This window comes from Phaethon aethereus (genome assembly GCF_964289735.1).
Source record: "Phaethon aethereus genome assembly, chromosome: 12".
NCBI classification, from domain to species: Eukaryota; Metazoa; Chordata; class Aves; order Phaethontiformes; family Phaethontidae; genus Phaethon; species Phaethon aethereus.
Genome location: NC_138588.1, coordinates 477,724 through 494,508, shown reverse-complemented (window position 1 = coordinate 494,508; position 16,785 = coordinate 477,724). Strand labels below are relative to the sequence as shown.

Here is a 16,785-nt window from a genome sequence, read left to right as displayed (position 1 = left end):
CCAGCCAGGCTGTCGTGCCCAGCACCGCCCAGCCAGGCCATGTCAGGGCCGCTGCTTACGCGCCGCCGGGTCTCCGTGCCGAGGGCTCCTGCATCCACGCCGTGCCCGGTGGCAGCGAGCCGGCGGGGGCCAGGGAGAGGGGGAGCAGAGCGGGTACCGCTGTCGCGCCCGCGCCTGCAGCCACCCCTGTGCCTGCTGCTGGGCCACGCTCAGCCGGTGGGATGCCCTTGGTAGCTCCGGTTGCTCCTTGACGTAGCCAGCCCGCTTGGAACGGCTCGGTCCTTCACCCCGCACCACCCACACTCGCACGCAGACACGTAAGCGTGCACAGTGCTCACAGACGCAGAGGCTCAAACGCACGTTCCTGTTGATGCACAGATGCTGGTACAGGTGCGCACACAGCTCTGCGCTGGGATCCGAGTGCCTCTACCCCCCACCCGCAGGGAGGCCGCTCTGTCCCCCTCTGCCCGCTCCCGCTGCACCGGCTCGTCCCAAATCCCGTCCTAACGGCGTGGGGCTGGCATGGTCCCTGCTCGGCTCCTTGTGCGGCTGCCTGCCCCAGGAAACCCACCGGGGCCAGCCCCGACCCGGGGCAGGGCAGTAGGTGGCCAAGGCAGCGGGGCGGGCAGCTGGGCGAGGGAGATGCCCGCAGCCGTGGGAGGCAGCCCCCCATCCTGAGCACGCTCCAGCCCCCAGCCCGGGTGGGTGCTGCAGCCTGCCCTCCCCAAGGCTGGGACTGCTGCCGCCGGGGCCAGGCACCGGGGTGCACAAAGGCTCCTCGCTTTGGGGTGCATCATTTGGGGGGGCCCAGAGACCCACGTGTCCTTTCTCCCTGCCTCTGCCAGCTGCTCCCCCAGACCGTGGCTGCCCCACGGCCGGAGCTTGTCCCCACAGCCAGAGTGTGTCCCCACGTTCCTTGAGCCCTGGCTGGGGGGAGCTGCAGCCTGGGGGAGGGCATGGGGCCTGCTTTGCATCTCAAAGGCGTCGCCCCCCCCCCCCCCCCCCCGGCAGAGGGAATTAGGATTATTAGCAAGTCATTTCACAGATAAGTGGGGCTCATTAGCCCTGCAGACCCCCTGCCCCGGAGCCCCCGGACTGGGCGGAGAAGGGCCCCCGGCACATTAGCACCCAGCTGTCAGGCCCCACCAGCCCCTGTAAGGGACCCTCCAGGCCCCAGCTGGCCGCCGGCCCCCACACCCCCAGGGACCCTTACAGGGGCGGGGGGGCAGAGGGGCCCCATCTGCAGCCCCCCACGCTCCCCTCGCCTGCGGGGTCTCCAGCCCAAAGGGGTCAGCCCTGGCCCCACACCAGAGCCCTTCCCCTGTTGCTGGATCCCAAATACCCACATTTAACTCTGTGCTGGGGGGGCTCTCACAGGCACCAGCGCGGGGGGCAGGCGATGCCCAGCTCGCGCCGAGCCTGGGAGGGTGCGGATCCGGAGGATGCTGGTGACCCCCAGCCCTCCCCAGCCAGGGGACAGGCCCCGGGGCAGGAGGTGTCGCTCCCAATGTCTCTCTGCAATTGCTTTCCCAGATGCTGTCCAGCCTCCCCGCAGCTGCCTGCCGCGGCCCCCAGCCCAGCTGGGTCGGTGCCGGAGCCCCTGCCCACACCTGGTGGGATGCCCGTGGCCTGCCCTGCTGTAGGGCGGGAGTGTTACCAGCTCAGCCATCCTCCCCCGGCCCCAAACCCGCTCCCGGAGCCAACACGGTGGCCCAGGCATGCTGCACCCTGTCCCATGCCCAGCTCCTGCCGCAGGAACTGCCACGCGGTGACACACGGAGGGGCTCGAGGGTTTATTATGTACAGTCGAAGCCGCCCCAGCACGTCCAGCACAGCTCCAGGCTCACACGAGAGGCAGCTCGTCTCCCCAACCTCCCAGCTGTCCAAGGGGGGACACGCGTCTCCCGAGCTGCAGGCGTCCGGACGGTGCGTCGTGGGGCCACGTGGCACCGGGTGCTCTGGCACCAGGGAGCCGGGGGCTCATCCGAGTCAGTCCTGGGGCTGTGGCGGGAGCAGAGCCTCCAAGAAAGAGAGCAGGTCTGCGGAGACGTCCTGGGTGGAGCAGAGGGTGGGTGAGACGGTGACTGGCCAGGGCAGGGGTCCAGGGCAGGGCCGGGGTCTTGGGGGTGCAGGAATGGGGCTGACAGAGCCCACCCGCCAGGAGGGCTCCTGGCCAGATACAAGCAGGACCACAGCCTCAGGTCTGTCCCCGCTGATGGGACCCCGACAAACACGAGGGTGGGTGGCACTGGGGAGGATCGGAGCAGGCTGAGGGATACACATGCACCCGCTGCAGGGAGGTGGGGGACACCTCTCCGTTCCCAGTCCCAGAAAGGCTGTTGTTACCCCAAAACCAGTCCCCCCACTGCCCCAAGCCAAGGGGGCTCCAAGCACACCGGGAGGGTTAAGCCCTGCCCCATGCCAGCCCCATGCTGGGGGCTGCCTGGGCTCACCCCAATCCCTGCCAGGGCACGTACCTGGGTGACTGTCCCTGCATCCATGAATTCCGGCAGTGTCAGCCCCACGTCCAGGAGGGGGTCGCCTGGGAGGTCCAGGGGGACCCCTGCTCCTGCGCCGTGAGGAGGGGACAGCCAGGAAGACGTGTTGGAGGCGACAGCCCCATGCAGCTCCGGGGGGGTCCCCATTGCAGGGAGGTAAGGGGGCGACCCCCAGGCCCCTGTTCCCATGTCCGGGACCCCAAGCACCTCTGGGGGGGTCCCCGCAGCAGGGCCAGAGGGTTGTGACCCCCAGGCCCCTGTCCCCATGCCAGGAGCCCCATGCAGCTCCGGGGGGGTCCCCACCATGGGAGGTGACCCCCAGCCCACAGTGCTGGGGGGCGAAGCATCCCGTGGGGCCAGGGTTGATGCGTGCAGGTGGGGGTCTGGGGTCTGGCAGCACCCCAGGCCCTGGGGGCAGAGGGGGCAGTGCCGGGGGGCCGCCCCCCGCCGCCGGGCCAGCACCTCCTCGCTGAGCCCCAGCAGGGCCGAGAGGTGGGCGATGTAGCGGATGGCGAGGCGCAGGGTCTCGATCTTGGTGAGGCTCTGTCCCGCGGGTGCCAGCGCGGGCGGCAGGTAGTGCCGCAGCCGCAGCAGCGCCTGCGCCAGCCGCCGCATCCGCAGCTTCTCCCGCTCGCTGGCGCTCTGCCGCGGGCCCCCCGGCCCTGGGCCCCGGACCCCCTTCCTGCCCCCGGGGCCGCCCCGCAGGCATGGGGTGGCTGGGCTGCGGCAGGGTCCCCGGACAGCGGTGGGGGACGAGAGGCCGCAGGAGTCAGGCGAGGGTGCGGGAGAGCTGCTGCTGTAGCCCTCAGGGTCCAGCGGTCTGCAGCAGCCCCAGTCCTGCAGCAGGGCCGCGGTGGGCAGCGGGAGGCCCGGGGCTGCGGAACGGGCCATGGCTGTGGGGCCGTGTGCTGGAGTCCCCTGGCTGCCCCGGCTTTATGCAGGGCCGGAGGTGTGAAGTGGCACCTTCGTGGCCGGCATCAGCGGCACTTCAAAGGCTGGGGGGGCCGAGGGCAGCCAGCTTTGAACACGCGGGTGACGAATTTTACCCCAGCGGTGTGAGGCTGCTCCGTGCTGCCCCCGCCCCGGCTGCCCTCTCCCCCCTGCACTGTCCTGAGGATGGGGCTTGGGCCCCACGCAGGGCTGCAGTGGGGGCTGTAACGGCTCTGCGGCGGGGGCTGCGGTGGGGTTTGTAGCGGGGCCGTCACTGGGGGCTGCGGCGGGGGCTGCGGCGGGGGCTGCTGTGGGGTGCGAGCTGCAGCAGTGCCAGCTCTGGCTGTCCACATCCCCGCCACGCAGCGTGGCCCCAGCCCGGCATCCCCGGTGCCCAGCGTGGCTCTGCGGAACACCGAGCCCCGGTGCCGGGGGCACGGCCCGCCCCGCCGCGGCAGGCCCCCGCCGCCCCCGCTGCTGGCGTTTCATGCACTGCCCCGGCGCAGAGCCGCGGCCGCAGCCCGGTGCCGGCCGGTGCCGCGGAGCGACGGCCGGGGCGCGCGGACCTCGCAGGGGGCCGGGGCGGGGCTGGGAGGGGCCCCCCCGCCGCGTTCCCAGGCCCCGCAGGTGTCGGTGCCGGCGGGTGCGAAGGTTTCCCGGGAAACCCGGCCCCGCCGCGGGAAGGAAAATCCATCAGGGAGCGAGCGGGGGGCGGCGGCCCCGGCCCCGGCACGGCCCCCCGGCCCCGGCACGGCCCCCCGGCCCCGGCACGGCCCCCCCGGCCCCGGCACGGCGCCCTGGCAGCGCGGCCCCGCGGTGCCTCGAGGTACGTGACCCCCAACGGCAACGTGCACAGCCCCGGGGCAGGGCGGTGGGCACAGGACCCCCATACCAGGTGTGCACAGCCCCCCCAACACCGGCTGTGCACGGGACCCCCAGTGTCAGGTATCAGCCACAGAGCTGGGCAGGGGGCACAGGGCCAGCTGTGGGGCACGGAGCCAGGCACGGTGCCAGCAGTGGGGCGCAGGGCTGGCCCCTCCCCAGAGAAGTGCTGGCCACGCGGCCGGTGAGCCATCGCCTCATTGTGCACAGACTCGTGTTTCCCAGTGATCACATGAAGCTCGTTCTGTTTTCCATGGCAATGCTGTGACACGGCGGTGATGAGAGAAATCCTGTGTATTGCTCACCGCCGGCCGAGTGTTCCTGCCGTCCTCGCCACGCTTGCCGGGGCCGGGCGCGCTGCTCAGCCCCATGGCAGCCCTGAGTGCCCCGGCCCTGCGGGGAGCTGGGGCAAGGGCATCGCCGGCGTTTCAAAGCCCCGTTGTGCCCAGCGGTGCAGGGGCCATGGGAACAGGGCACTGACCCCGCAGTCCCTTCCTGCCACCAAGCATGCCATGGCACCCAGCCCCGGTGCTGCTCGGAGCCACGTGCACCCCAAGGTGTCACCCCTGCTCGGCCCCCAGCTGAGCCCAGTGGCCAGCACCCAGGCACCAGGAGGATATTGGCATCTGAACTGGCCATTATCTCCCCACAGACATTGCAGACATGGCACAAAAACGCCGGAATTAATTGCTTTTAATTTTTAATTGCTATTAATCCCCTCTGCCCCCATCCCGTTGCCCATCCGAGGACCAAAGGCGCCAGTGCCAACCTGGGTCTGCAGCACATCCGTGGGTGCACGGTCATCTGACGCCGCCCCAAAGCCCGTCACCAGGCTGGGGGCTGCAGTGGGTGTCCAGCGGCAGCCTGGCCCTGGGAGCATGGCAGGGTGCTCTGCACCCAGCAGCACAGCCCGTTCCCCGTGAGCCCCTTGGCGCTGCTCTGGCCCCGCTCCCCCCCATTCCCAGGCCCCCTCCTGGGTCTCATTAGCTGATGAGCTCCTGGGTAATGAGTTCTGCAGCCCCGCTGGGCAGCCACTTCCCACCTCCCTCTGTGTTTAGACAAGTGCTGGAGCGCGGCTGGGTCGTGACAGCACTGGCCGTGGGGTCAGAGCCCCTCCAAGGGAGAGCCCACAGCCCCTTATGCCTTAGGGGAGACGGGGTCCCAGCCCATATTGATGGAGGGCTGTGGGGCAGCGGTGGCGAGGGCACTGGAGTGGAACTTGGCTGCAGGGCTCCTGCCAGCGCTGCTGGCCAAAGCCCTCCCCAAAGCAGTCGGTGCCTGGCTTGGACCTGTGCCCCCAGGAACAGCCAGCCCTCCCGCTGAGAGGGTCCCACCAGGCACTGCTGGGGGCCCTCACGAGGACACCTCACTGTCTGCCGTGGAGACACCGTCCCTGGTCCAGCACCTCCCGGGGGTCAGACGTCTGTGTGGCTCCCGGCCCTGGCTGTGCACTCTTGTACCTCCGGCTGGGATGGGGATGGCTGGCAGGGATGGTGCCCAGGGGCTGTGCCCAGTCCAGGGATGAACGCCGCAAAAGCATCCCGGCAAATGGCCCTCGGCAGCCGGGTGTGCTGCCCACCCCAGCGCTGGGCAAGCTGCTGCCCCCGCCCGGCTTCTACTGCGTCCCCCAGCCCACGCGCGCAGGCCGGGTCCCCTGCCCTGGAGCATCCTAAAGAGCTTAGCACCCCACCATGGTGCTGCCCGCTGCCCCAGGGACCCCGACCCCCAGCCTGGGGTTGGCACCAGCTGGACAAGCGGCACAGGGAGCCTCAGCTCCATGCAGGGGGGCACAGCCCGGTGGGTCCCCACAAACACTCGGGCTGTGCCTGCAGCTTTTCCAGAGCAGGCCAGGAGCTCAGAGAGCTGGGGCTGCACCCCACAGGGTCAGGGAGACCGAGGCAGCGTGGCCGGGTGCAGGGACGTCTGCCGGGGAGGGAGCACACTGGTCCCACTGCCACTGCACCAGCCTGGCTGCACATCCCTAACCCTAACCAGTTGGTTGGAGCTGGGAGTGCACCCAGGACCCCCGACCCTAGGGCTGGGAGCTGCGTAGAGGTCAGAGGAGGTGTGGGGACACTGCTGGGTGTCAGGGCTGGTGGCTCAGGGTCCTGTCCCTGGAAGGTCAAGTCCCCGCTGCCCGCCACAGGGCAGCTGGCCCGGCAGAGCTGCCGTGCGGGGCAGTGCGGGCTCTGGCAGGGCTGGTTGGCGCATTAGCATCTCTCATGGCCGTGTGAATTGGTCCCTGCACACTTCCCAGCGCCGGGCAGCGCCAATTAAGGGTCGGAGGAGTCAGAACTGACACCTCTGCAAATGGGTCCGGCATTCCCAGGCTCCTGGCCGGCCCCAGCCTGGCTCTGTAGGTTTTGACACCTCCAGGCAGCCGCGAAGGTGTTGCCTCACACCCCCACCCCGCATAAAGCCGGGGCTGCCCAGGCATCCCCAGATGCGGGCAGCAGAGCAGACCCCAGACATGGCCAGACCCACTGCCCCACTCCTTCCCCAGAGACTCCAGCCCCTGCCGGGCCGGGCCCTGCTCTGGGACCAGGCCAGGAGCCTCGCCAACGCCGCTTCTCCGCCACCTTCAGCAGAGTCCGCTGGCACGTCCCCGTGTCCCCCGCGGGGCCGGCAGCTGGGGGCCGGGGGGCGGCGGGGCTGCAGGGCTGAGCCAGGGAGGTGCAGGAGGCCGGGGGGCCCGCGGCAGAGCGCCAGCGAGCGGGAGAAGCTGCGGATGCGGCGGCTGGCGCAGGCGCTGCTGCGGCTGCGGCACTACCTGCCGCCCGCGCTGGCACCCGCGGGACAGAGCCTCACCAAGATCGAGACCCTGCGCCTCGCCATCCGCTACATCGCCCACCTCTCGGCCCTGCTGGGGCTCAGCGAGGAGGTGCTGGCCCGGCGGCGGGGGGCGGCCCCCCGGCACTGCCCCCTCTGCCCCCAGGGCCTGGGGTGCTGCCAGACCCCAGACCCCCACCTGCACGCATCAGCCCTGGCCCCGCGGGATGCTTCGCCCCCCAGCACTGTGGGCTGGGGGTCACCTCCCATGGTGGGGACCCCCCTGGAGCTGCACGGGGCTCCTGGCTTGGGGACAGGGGCCTGGGGGTCACACCCCTACATCCCTGCGACAGGGACCCCCCTGGAGCTGAACAGAACCCCTGGCTCCATCTCAGGGTCCTGGTCGTCACCACTGTGCAGCCTGGGAGCAGTGACCCCACTGGAGACCCCCCAGAGACGTGCCGTGGCCATGGGCACCAGGATGGCTTCCTGCTGCTGCTTGGAGCCTGCAGCCCCTCCCCAGCCGCCCAGGGCAGGACTGACGGACACAGGGCCCCCCGGGACCCCTGCGTGTGGCTTCCAGCTGCCTGCGCACCGCCAGGTACCCAGGGCCCCCTCCCCAGCCCAGCCCCTGCTCCCATCGCCCCCCCAGCTCGGGGAGAGCCCAGGGACGGGCAGGAAGGGGGGTGGATGCTCTTCATGGGGTGCGGGCAGGGCTGCACCCACAAATGCCCCTGCACGCCATGGCTGGGGTGTCTGCTTGGGCTGGGGGGCAGAGCATGATGCGTGCTGAGCCAGAGAGCCAGCGCGGGCGAGGGGCGTGGGGCGGGAGGCGTGGGGTGCAGGGCCGGGGGCACGGAGCCGTTCCACAGCCGCTCACCTAACACAGCTCTTTCGGCACAGCTCGGCAGCCCCCCGGCCCTGGACAGGCTCGTCTCCCCAGCCCCCCGTGGAGCCCCGGTCCTGCCCGGCTGCACCCCAGCACGGCACTGGGGGGGTGGGGCTGATCCCGCGCCCCCAGCCGCAGAGGCCGCGCGGGGGACGGTGGCGTGGCCGTGGCGCAGAGCTGCGCAGGACGGACACGAGGGAAGGGCTCCTCATTAAAGCTGCCCTGCACCTCTGCAACCCGACTCGTTACTGCAGGACCCCACTCGCTGCGCCCCAGCACGGGCAGGGTTGGGGGCCCGGGGCACCCCACAGGCTGGCACCCACCCACACAGCCAGGCACAGAGGGACCCACCGCCCGGGGGGCTTCCCCAGCCCCACTGACCCCTAGAAGGGCAGCTCCCAGCCGCCCACGCGTCCTGTCCCTCCCCTGTGCCCAAAGCCCCCACGAGGGTTCGGGGCGGGGGGCTGCGAGGAACGCCCTCGTGCTGCTGGGCTGGTCCTGCTCCATCCCTTCAGGGACCTGGGCAGCCCATGGGGGACAGGCCCTGGGGGGGCGGCTGCGGCACCCCCTCCAGCCCGGTCTGGCTGCCCGCGTGCCTCGGGGAAGCTGCGGCTGCCTCCCGCCCCGACCCTGCCGCGTCTGCTCCAGAGGGCGAGCCGGGCAGGGGCACCCCAGCGCTGGAGGGGCACGGGCCCGGGGCCCAGCGGGAGAGCTCGCACGCAGCCGTCAGACGGAGGGGCTGCGGGGCTGGCGTCGGCAAAGCCCCCAGAGCCACTTAGCACCAGGCTCCTAACGTCCCGGGGGGCTCTGCGGCCCCGGCCCCCGCCCCGTGCCCACCGCAGGGGCCCGGGCGCTTCCTGCCCGGGCGCGGGCGCAGCCCCCCCCGGCCTGCCCCGCAGAGCCCGCGTGCCCCCAGCACCGCCGGTGAATGCTGACGTGCAAGCCTTTATTTACACCCCCAGGCCTTGCACGAGCCTGCAGCGCCCAGGGCCGCCCCAGGCAGCCGAGGGCAGCAGGGCCCCCCCCCAGCCCAAAGGCCCCCACCCCCCCGCCGCTGCCCATCATACAGGCGCCGGGCCCTGCCCGCGGACTCTGCCCCTCACGAGCAGCAAAGGCCCCGGCTGGGCTGGCCCAGGAGGGCACAGGGGCCTCCGGGAGGGAGTATTTGGCGCTGGGGGCTGGAGAGGATGGAGTGAGCGGAGCTGGGAGCGGGTGAGTGGGGCGGTGGGCCCCGGGAGCTCGGTCGGGGCAGCCCAGCCCGCACCAGGCAGCCCCGCGGCCGGGCAGGAGCAGGGCGTGCGCAGCCAGGACGGCACGGTTAGCTGGAGCCGGTCTCGCGCTGGAACCAGGCCAGCACTGTCTCCTGGTTCTCCTTCACCCAGTTGATGTTGGCGCGGGTCCTCTCCAGCGCCTGCTCCAGCGCCCGCGTCCCCGACCCGAAGCCGACGTCCTCGTTGTCTGCTTTGAACTGCTCCAGCTGCCGGGCAGAAGAGGAGCTGGCGCCGGCAGCCCCCAGCAGCCCCCCAGCACCACCCCAGCAGCCCAGGATGGGGACGGAAGCTGCCCAGACCCCTGGGCACACCAGCGGCAGGGGAGGAGCCCCCCGCTCCCAAGGGCTGCTGGCAAATGGTGGGTTGCAAGGTGCCAGCAGTGCAGAGGGGCTGGGGTCCCTGGTGCCCGGTCCCTCGGACCCTGCCAGGATCCAGCCTCACCTGCTTCAGCTCAAACTCCGTGGAAAAGCGCTGGGTCACGGATAAAATCAGCCGGGAGAATGAGAAGGAGCCACCCCCGTACCTGGGGTGCAGAGAGACAGCTGAGCCGGGGGTCCCAGGCAGAGCAGCGCCGGGGGCTGAGGCCGCCCCGACCCTGCACGGCCAGGGGAAGGGACGGTGCCACCCCCCGAGGGGCACAGGCAGATGGGGGATGCTGCCTGCCCCAGCCGGCCCCCCGCGCGGTGCTCACTGGCTGAAGATCATCTTCCAGTTGCTGCGGATGAAGTCCCAGGCCAGGGGCTGCCCCACCACGTTGCTGGCGATGCTGTTGATGGTGGAGGTGGCATCCTGCTTCCGGATCTTGTTGGGGTCGAGGGTGTACTGCAGGTACCTGCGGGGGAATGCCACTGGGCGAGGGGCCGGGGCGGGCAGAGCTGCGACACGCGCCTGCCCACGACCCCGCACCCACCGGTTGAGGATCCAGGGATGGGGGCTGCAAGAGAGGGCTGTGCGGAGCTTGTCGGCCTCGGACACGACGGTGGCCTCTTTGAACCTCTCCCAGATGAAGTCCCACGCCTCCTCCCCGCCCGTGGCCACTATGCTGCAGTAGATGGAGGAGCGCAGGTTCGGGGGGATCCTGTGGGAGAGAAGAACCATCTCAGCCGGGAGCCCCTCGTCGTGCCCGGCCCAGCTGCCTGCCGTGGCACCGGGGCACCCTGGGGACTCACGGATTTTTGGTGACGTTTTGCTTCCACTGGCGGAAGTAGTTGGCGGCCAGGTCCTGGCACTCGGTGATGCCGTAGGAGCAGGCTGTGCTGATGGCATTGATCTCGTTGTACCTGGGGAGAGAGGGGGGCCACGCCGGGCTGGGGACCAGCATGTGGCAGCCGGCCACCGAACGGCCAGTGCCAGGCCGCAAGCGGGGCCATGCCCTCTCCTCAGCACATGCTGGTGTGACAGTCCCAGTGCGGTCGGGGGGTCCCCCCCCGGCCCCGGGGCCATGGCACTCACTGGTCCATCAGGCCACTGGGGATGGTGACCCAGTCATGGGTGATGTTCTTGTAGTGGTTGAAGAGGGGTGTCACCTGTTTCTGTATGTATTTCTGGGGGGCAGGAGGACAGTCAGAGTCCGGCAGCAGCCCCCGGCCCACGGGGCTGTGCCGAGCGGCGGGACCCGCTGTGGGGCCGGGGCTGGGCAGCTGGCAGTGCTCACCGTCATCACCCCGAAGACCTCACTGCGGTCAAACATCAGCTGAAAGTAATGGAGGTTGTTGAGTGCTGCCTCCCAGGGCATGTACGCTGTCTCCTGGCTCAGGAACCGCGTGGTGCTCAAGGCCAAGGCCACGCTGATGTACTTGGCCCTGCAAGGGTTGAAGGCAGCGTCAGCTCCCCGGCCCCGTAGCCACTGCCCACTCCCAGGGCGCCCACCCCGCCAGGCACCCAGGGCAGCCGGCACGGCTCACCTGGCCAGGTTAAAGGCGTCATCGATGATCTGAGCACGGTTGATCATGGGAATGGCCTGGGAGAGGGCAGAGCTGGCATCTCAGGGCAGTTCTGAGTGGGGTGCGTGGGGTGCTTGGGGTGGGGGACCGCCCACAGCCCACGCCACAGCCCAGGCCAGCCCCACATACCTGGTGGTTGGTGGAGAGCTGGCTGAGGAGCTGGTCCCAGTTCTCCTGGTTGTAGTTGACGCGGAAGTACCCGCTGACGTTCAGGTTCAGCAGGAGCCAGCTGGGGCTGCTCACCTTGAACTGGTTGTTGGTGTCTGGAACAGGGAGAGGAGGGTCTGCTGGAGCTGCCCGCCACCCGCAAGGGGGGCCAGGCTCACCGGTGCTGCCCCTGGGGGAGCCCGACCTCCGTCGGGGCGGGAGAGGTGGCAGCGAGAGCCCTGCTCCCAGCCCAGGCAGGACGTGCCGTACCTGAGGCTTCGGTCAGCCAGTACCTGCTCCCAGTGGTCTCGCGCGTCATCCAGGTGATGGGGACAATCCAGGTGTAGCTGTGCGGGGGACAGGCAGGCAGTGGGACCGACCCTTGTCCCCCGGCCCCCTCGGCCCCCCTGCCACCGACAGTCCCCCACCCCACTCACTTGAAGACGGAGGGTCTCTCCACCACGGAGGTGGGGTCCAGCAGGAAGTGGTTCTGGCTGACGGTGCCGGTGAGGGTGTTGACGGTCACCACGGGGAAGCCCATCTGCAGCGTCCAACGGTCCATGATGCTGCTGATGGAGTCCGGCAGCGAGACATTGTTCTTCATGACAGCCTGTGGGGAGGGCAGCGCCTTGTGTCACCGGTGCCGGGGGGTGCAGGGGGGTGCGGGGCTCAGCTGGTGCTGCACCCCTCGCCCAGCACATGGTGGCTGTGTGGGCTGGGACCCTGTCCCGCCGGGCAGCCCCCCAGAGCCGGGGCGGCAGCAGGGAAGGGGCTAGGTCGGGGGGAGCAGCCGGGAGCAGCCAGCCCCCTCCTACCTTTTGCAAATGAAACCAGAGGTCCGTGTAGATGGTGTTTCCGTAGGCGAAGGTGTGGAGGTAGGACTGTGGGAGAGCACCAGGAGAGGCAGGTGGGCAGGTGACCCGCAGAGCGGCCAGGGAGGCCCCTGCCATGGACGTTCACCCTGCACCGGGGCTCAGTGCCCCTCGGCACTGGCAGAGCCTCACCTGCAGCCCCTCCTTGAACACGTCCTCGGTGAGGAAGTCAGAGAGCATCCGCAGCACCGACGCTCCCTGCCGAGATGGTAGGTCAGAGACACCGGGGGCACAGGCCACCTCAGCCCTCCCCAGCGCCCTGGGGACCCCGTGCGCCTGGGACTCGCGTGCCCACCTTGCTGTAGGAGATGCTGTCGAAGACCTCGCTGATCTGGGCCGGGGTGTTGATCTCGTCCTCACGGAAGGAGAGCGGGTGGGAGGTGGTCAGGGCATCCGTCGCCATCACCCTGTACACCTCGTTCAGCACCATCAGGTCTTTCTGCAGGGGTGAGTGCCAGCACCCGCCTCAGCCCTCGCATGCACCCTCCTGGCAGTGGGGGCAGCCCCAGGGGTGCAGGGGTGGAAGGGGTGCCCGCACCCCCTGCCCACCGGCCCCAGCACTCACGATGTCCCAGGAGGGCTCCGCTGAGTCGGCGCCCAGGTACTCCACGTAGGAGGCGAAGCCCTCATTCAGCCACAGGTCGTTCCACCACTGCAGCGTCACCAGGTTCCCGAACCACTGCGGGGGGGGCACGGCGCCCTGTCAGCCAGGCCTGGCCAGCCGGTGGGGCGGGCAGGAGGCACGGTGGGTACCTGGTGGGCCAGCTCATGGGCAATGACGGTCACCACCCGCTCCTTGTTGCCAATGGAGGAGTAGGCATTGTCGAAGAGCAGCGAGTTCTCCCGGTAGGTCACCAGCCCCCAGTTCTCCATCGCACCCGCGTTGAAGTCGGGGAGGCCGACCTGGTCTGGGGATGGAGGGGTCCCGTTGGTGCGCTGCTGCCGGGGTGCCGGACCGCCCGCCCCCGCCGTGGCTGGCGGCTCTACCCACCGGACTTAGGCAGCGGGTACGCCGTGTTGTAGTGCCTCTCGAAGAAGCTGAGGATGGGGCCGGTCACCTGGAGCGCGTAGTCACCCTGGCCCTCGGCGATGGCCTTGGGGCGGCCCCAGATACGAATCTGGAGGGGAGGGACGTGGGGCTCAGCCACAGCCTGGGCTCAAACCCCAGGGCGGGTGGGGGGGCCCCCCACCCCCAGCCTACCAGCACGCTCTCTGAGGCGTTTTGCACGTAGCTGAACTGGCTGACGATGAAGGCCAGCAGGTAGGTGGACATTTTGGGGGTGGTATAGAACTCGGTGACGTTCCAGCTCTTCCCATTGATCTCCTGCTGCCGGGTGCCTGCGGGGAGCGGAGGGAGGGGGGGGTGTCACCCTACAGCCCTGCTGGGCCCCTGGACCCCCCCGCCGGGGCTCCCCCCGCCCCACTCACTCCTGGCGGGCATGTTGGAAATGGCCTCGTGGTCAGAGGGGTGGATCAGCGTCACCGTGAAGTTGGCTTTCATGGCTGGCTCGTCGAAGCAGGGGAAAGCTTTCCGCGCGTCGGCTGCCTGCATCTGCGTGGTGGCCACCACCTTCCTGCGAGCAAAATCCATCAGCGCCTGGGGGCCACCCCCCCGCGTCCCTCTGCTCACCCTCGCCCTGCCCACTCACCGGCCCCCTCCCCGCCGGGGCGGCATGTGGATGCAGGGGGGCACAGAGGCTCCGCCACACCCATCCCACTGCCCCAGTGGGAGAGAAGCCCCAAACCCAGCCCGTGCCCTCCACCACCCCCGGGCTAGCCCTGGGCCCCTCGCCAGCCCCCTGCCCTCCACCTACTTAATGCCCATCTCATCCACATATTCGCTGCGGTAGAAGCCGGCCAGGTCATCAGCCAGCTCCCCCGTGAAGATGCTGACGAGCCGGTAGCGCTGGCCCTGCTTCAGTGGGCCGGCCAGCTGTACCACCAGGTACTGGGTGGGCACCTCCAGCCAGGTCTTGGTGATGGTGGGCACGCTGGAGCCGTCCACTGCCTGCAGCGAGGCGTGGAAGAACCCCTGAAGGGTGTAGTTCAGCTTGTTGCTGTGGATGAGGATGAGGTTGGTGGCTTCCATGCAGATGAAGACCACGCTGCTGTTGCCCTTGAAGATGTATGTGTTGTCGGCATTAGGTGTCAGGAAGGGCTGCAGGGTCACCTCGTAGGACTCCGGTTTCAGCGTTGTTGGCAGCCTCCACCGGTTCCAGGGGTTGCTGGGGGCAGCCGTGGGGTGGGGGGGAGCAGCCGTGGTGGTGGGGGGAGCAGCCGTGGTGGTGGTGGTGTCGGCAGTGCCAGGATCTGTTGTCTTGTTCTTCTCCTGCGCGTACACCACCGAGAGCGCGATGATGGTGGCGACAGCGCCCAGGGCCAGCACAATGGCCACGATGCCCACGCTCTTGCTGATGAAGAAGCCGGCTGCCATGGCGAGGCTGCGGGAGCAGTGCTCGCGAAGGAGGTGCTGCCTGGCTGGCACGGCTTTTAGCCTCTCGCTCCCACGAGGTTTATTAGTCCAAGTTAATGGGTGAAGTATTAAACAACCATGAGGCTCAGGGCGGCAACGGCCCCCGGGATGAGCTTTCCACCTGCCTGCCTCCTGGCCTTGCAGGAGCACTAACACCCAGCACCGCTGCAGCAGGGGGTAAAACCAGCAGCTCGGGATTGCACCATCAGGGATGGGCAGCGTGGGAGCAGGCACGGGCTGCGGGCCAGGACTCCCAGGGGCCCTCCCGAGCACCGGCCTGGCCCTGCAAAAGGAGGGACAGAGTGGGTGGTCACAGTCGGCGGCCACGTGCCAGCCTCGCCGCAGGGAAAGGCAGGCGGCCCCGGCACCCGGGCCCAGCCTCTGTCTCAGCATCGCCCTGTTTGCCCTCAAGTGACGGGGTCTGAGCCGCTGCCGAGGGGTCCCGGCTGCCCCTCTGCCTGCGAGGGACCCGCCGCTGGGGCTGAGGACACAGCGGGTGGGGGCCGGCACCCACACCTGGCAGGGGCACGTCTCCCCGGGCTGCCCACGCACCAGGGGAAAAGCGGGAGGGCACACGGTGCTGCCGCGGGGGTCCGGGCAGCACGGGCGGAGCCCGGGACCGTGCTGGGGAGGAGCCCACCCCACCCGCAGCCCTCTCAAAGTCCAGTGTTGCATTGCCTGGCTCACACCTGAAGGTCAAACTCCGCGCCCCATCATCCCAGCCCAAGCAGGCACACGCCTGCTGCCGCCAGCCGCGGGGCACGCAGCACAGGCGAGCTGGGGGTCGCAGCCGCCACGGCACGTGGCTGGGAGATGGCGGGTCCTGCAGGCCCAGCCCCGCCTGCGCCCCACGGCACAGAGCCCCCGGCTGGGGGCCTGGCTGGGGCCAAGCAAACACACCAGGGCTCGGTGCGCCGGTGCACGGCACGGGGGCACGTGCTTCTTGTGAGAGCAGGGGAGAGCAGCCCGAGCCCCCCAGGCTGAGTGGCCGCCCCGGGAGCTCTGCCAGAGGCTTCGCCCGCTGGGGTGGCAGACCGGGCGTAGCAGAAAGCCAGGGAGCGCAGTCCCCGAGCGGGGCAGGGCGGGGAGGGAAGGCGCTGCGCCTCACCCTGGGAATAGAAACTCCCCTTCGCAAAACCCGACCTCTCCAGTGGGGTGACATGGGCAGGTCCTGCTGGGAGCTGCATCCCTGCCCGGCGCTGGCCCTCGCACACAGACCCCCGCACACACCAGCCAGTCCCTGCGCCCCTCCCAGGCTGCCTGCACCGCCCCACGCCGCCTCACCCCCCGTCTCCCTGGCCCCAGTGCACGCGGGCTCCTGCTCCCCTCACTGCAAAGCCCCCGCCATGGAGCCCCTGCAGACGGCGCACACGCGTGTCCCACGTCCCGCACGCGGACACCCAGGGCGCAGATGTTGGGCATCACCCACACGGTCACACAGCTCCCTTGGGCTCTGGCCCCACATGCCCCATAACCTCACATGCACACACACATCCCAGAGCCCTCCATAACCTCATGCACCCTCATGGACCCCCCAAAGCCCCCCCATCACATATGGGCTCCATAACCCCCATGAACAGGAACCCTGCAGCCCTGAGCAAGACAGCCCACAGCCCCCCCGTCTGCCCCACACCCCAAAACCCTGTGCCAGGCCCCACATGCACCCACACAGCCCCTTCCCCTGCTCAGCCCAAGCCAACGATCCCCCAGGGCAGGGACCCCCAGGACCCCGACTCAGGGTCTGCCCCCCCACGGGGTCTGGGCAGCAGCATCACCCCCTACTCACCTTCCTGCACTCAGCCGCGGGGAGCAAGGGTCAGCGGGGCTCCCGCCCACCCCATCCCCATCGAGGCACCCAGGACTGCGCCCTGCCTGCGCCCTGCCTGCGCCCCGCTCTCCGGCGGCTCAGCTCCGCTAGCTCTGCAGCCAGCAGGAGGAAAGTTTCCTCCTAAAGCTCCAAGGGAGTAACGGGAACCTCCTCGCCCCCTTAACCCCTGGGCTGCTGGCCGACCCGGGGGCTGGTGGGGCACAACCCAGGGTGGGGGGCCAGGGGCAGCGGGGCACAGAGCCCAGCCCAGGTGCTCCCGGCCCCAACATGGGCTCCTGCACGC

The 16,785-nt window shown here is 69.9% G+C and overlaps 2 protein-coding genes across 2 annotated transcripts; both read right to left on the bottom strand.

Moving 5' to 3' along the window:
- Positions 1-1,989: 1,989 nt before the first annotated feature.
- LOC309409311 (mesoderm posterior protein 1-like) lies at positions 1,990-3,389 on the bottom strand (the record flags this gene model as incomplete). Its single annotated transcript, XM_082005446.1, has 2 exons — positions 1,990-2,052; positions 2,478-3,389. The coding sequence occupies 2 exons, from the start codon at positions 3,387-3,389 to the stop codon at positions 1,990-1,992; spliced, it is 975 nt and encodes a 324-aa protein (XP_081861572.1).
- Positions 3,390-8,831: 5,442 nt separating this feature from the next.
- ANPEP (alanyl aminopeptidase, membrane) lies at positions 8,832-15,592 on the bottom strand. Its single transcript, XM_082005145.1, has 20 exons — positions 14,016-15,592; positions 13,630-13,775; positions 13,403-13,539; positions 13,193-13,319; positions 12,955-13,109; positions 12,767-12,880; positions 12,497-12,640; positions 12,334-12,399; positions 12,145-12,210; positions 11,767-11,939; positions 11,600-11,676; positions 11,312-11,445; positions 11,144-11,199; positions 10,894-11,041; positions 10,692-10,783; positions 10,409-10,519; positions 10,150-10,317; positions 9,931-10,071; positions 9,681-9,762; positions 8,832-9,445 (listed from the first exon to the last, which is right to left on the bottom strand). The coding sequence occupies exons 1-20, from the start codon at positions 15,347-15,349 to the stop codon at positions 9,287-9,289; spliced, it is 3,630 nt and encodes a 1,209-aa protein (XP_081861271.1). The 5' UTR covers positions 15,350-15,592; the 3' UTR covers positions 8,832-9,286.
- Positions 15,593-16,785: the final 1,193 nt, after the last annotated feature.

Coding starts and splice junctions, on each gene's coding strand:
- ANPEP (XM_082005145.1), bottom strand. CDS start 15,349: ATGCAACACTGGACTTTGAGAGGGCTGCGGGTGGGGTGGGCTCCTCCC. Junction 12,881..12,954: donor CCCATGAGCTGGCCCACCAG/GTACCCACCGTG, acceptor CCCCCCCCGCAG/TGGTTCGGGAACCTGGTGAC. Junction 11,940..12,144: donor TCTGGTTTCATTTGCAAAAG/GTAGGAGGGGGC, acceptor CCCTCCCCACAG/GCTGTCATGAAGAACAATGT.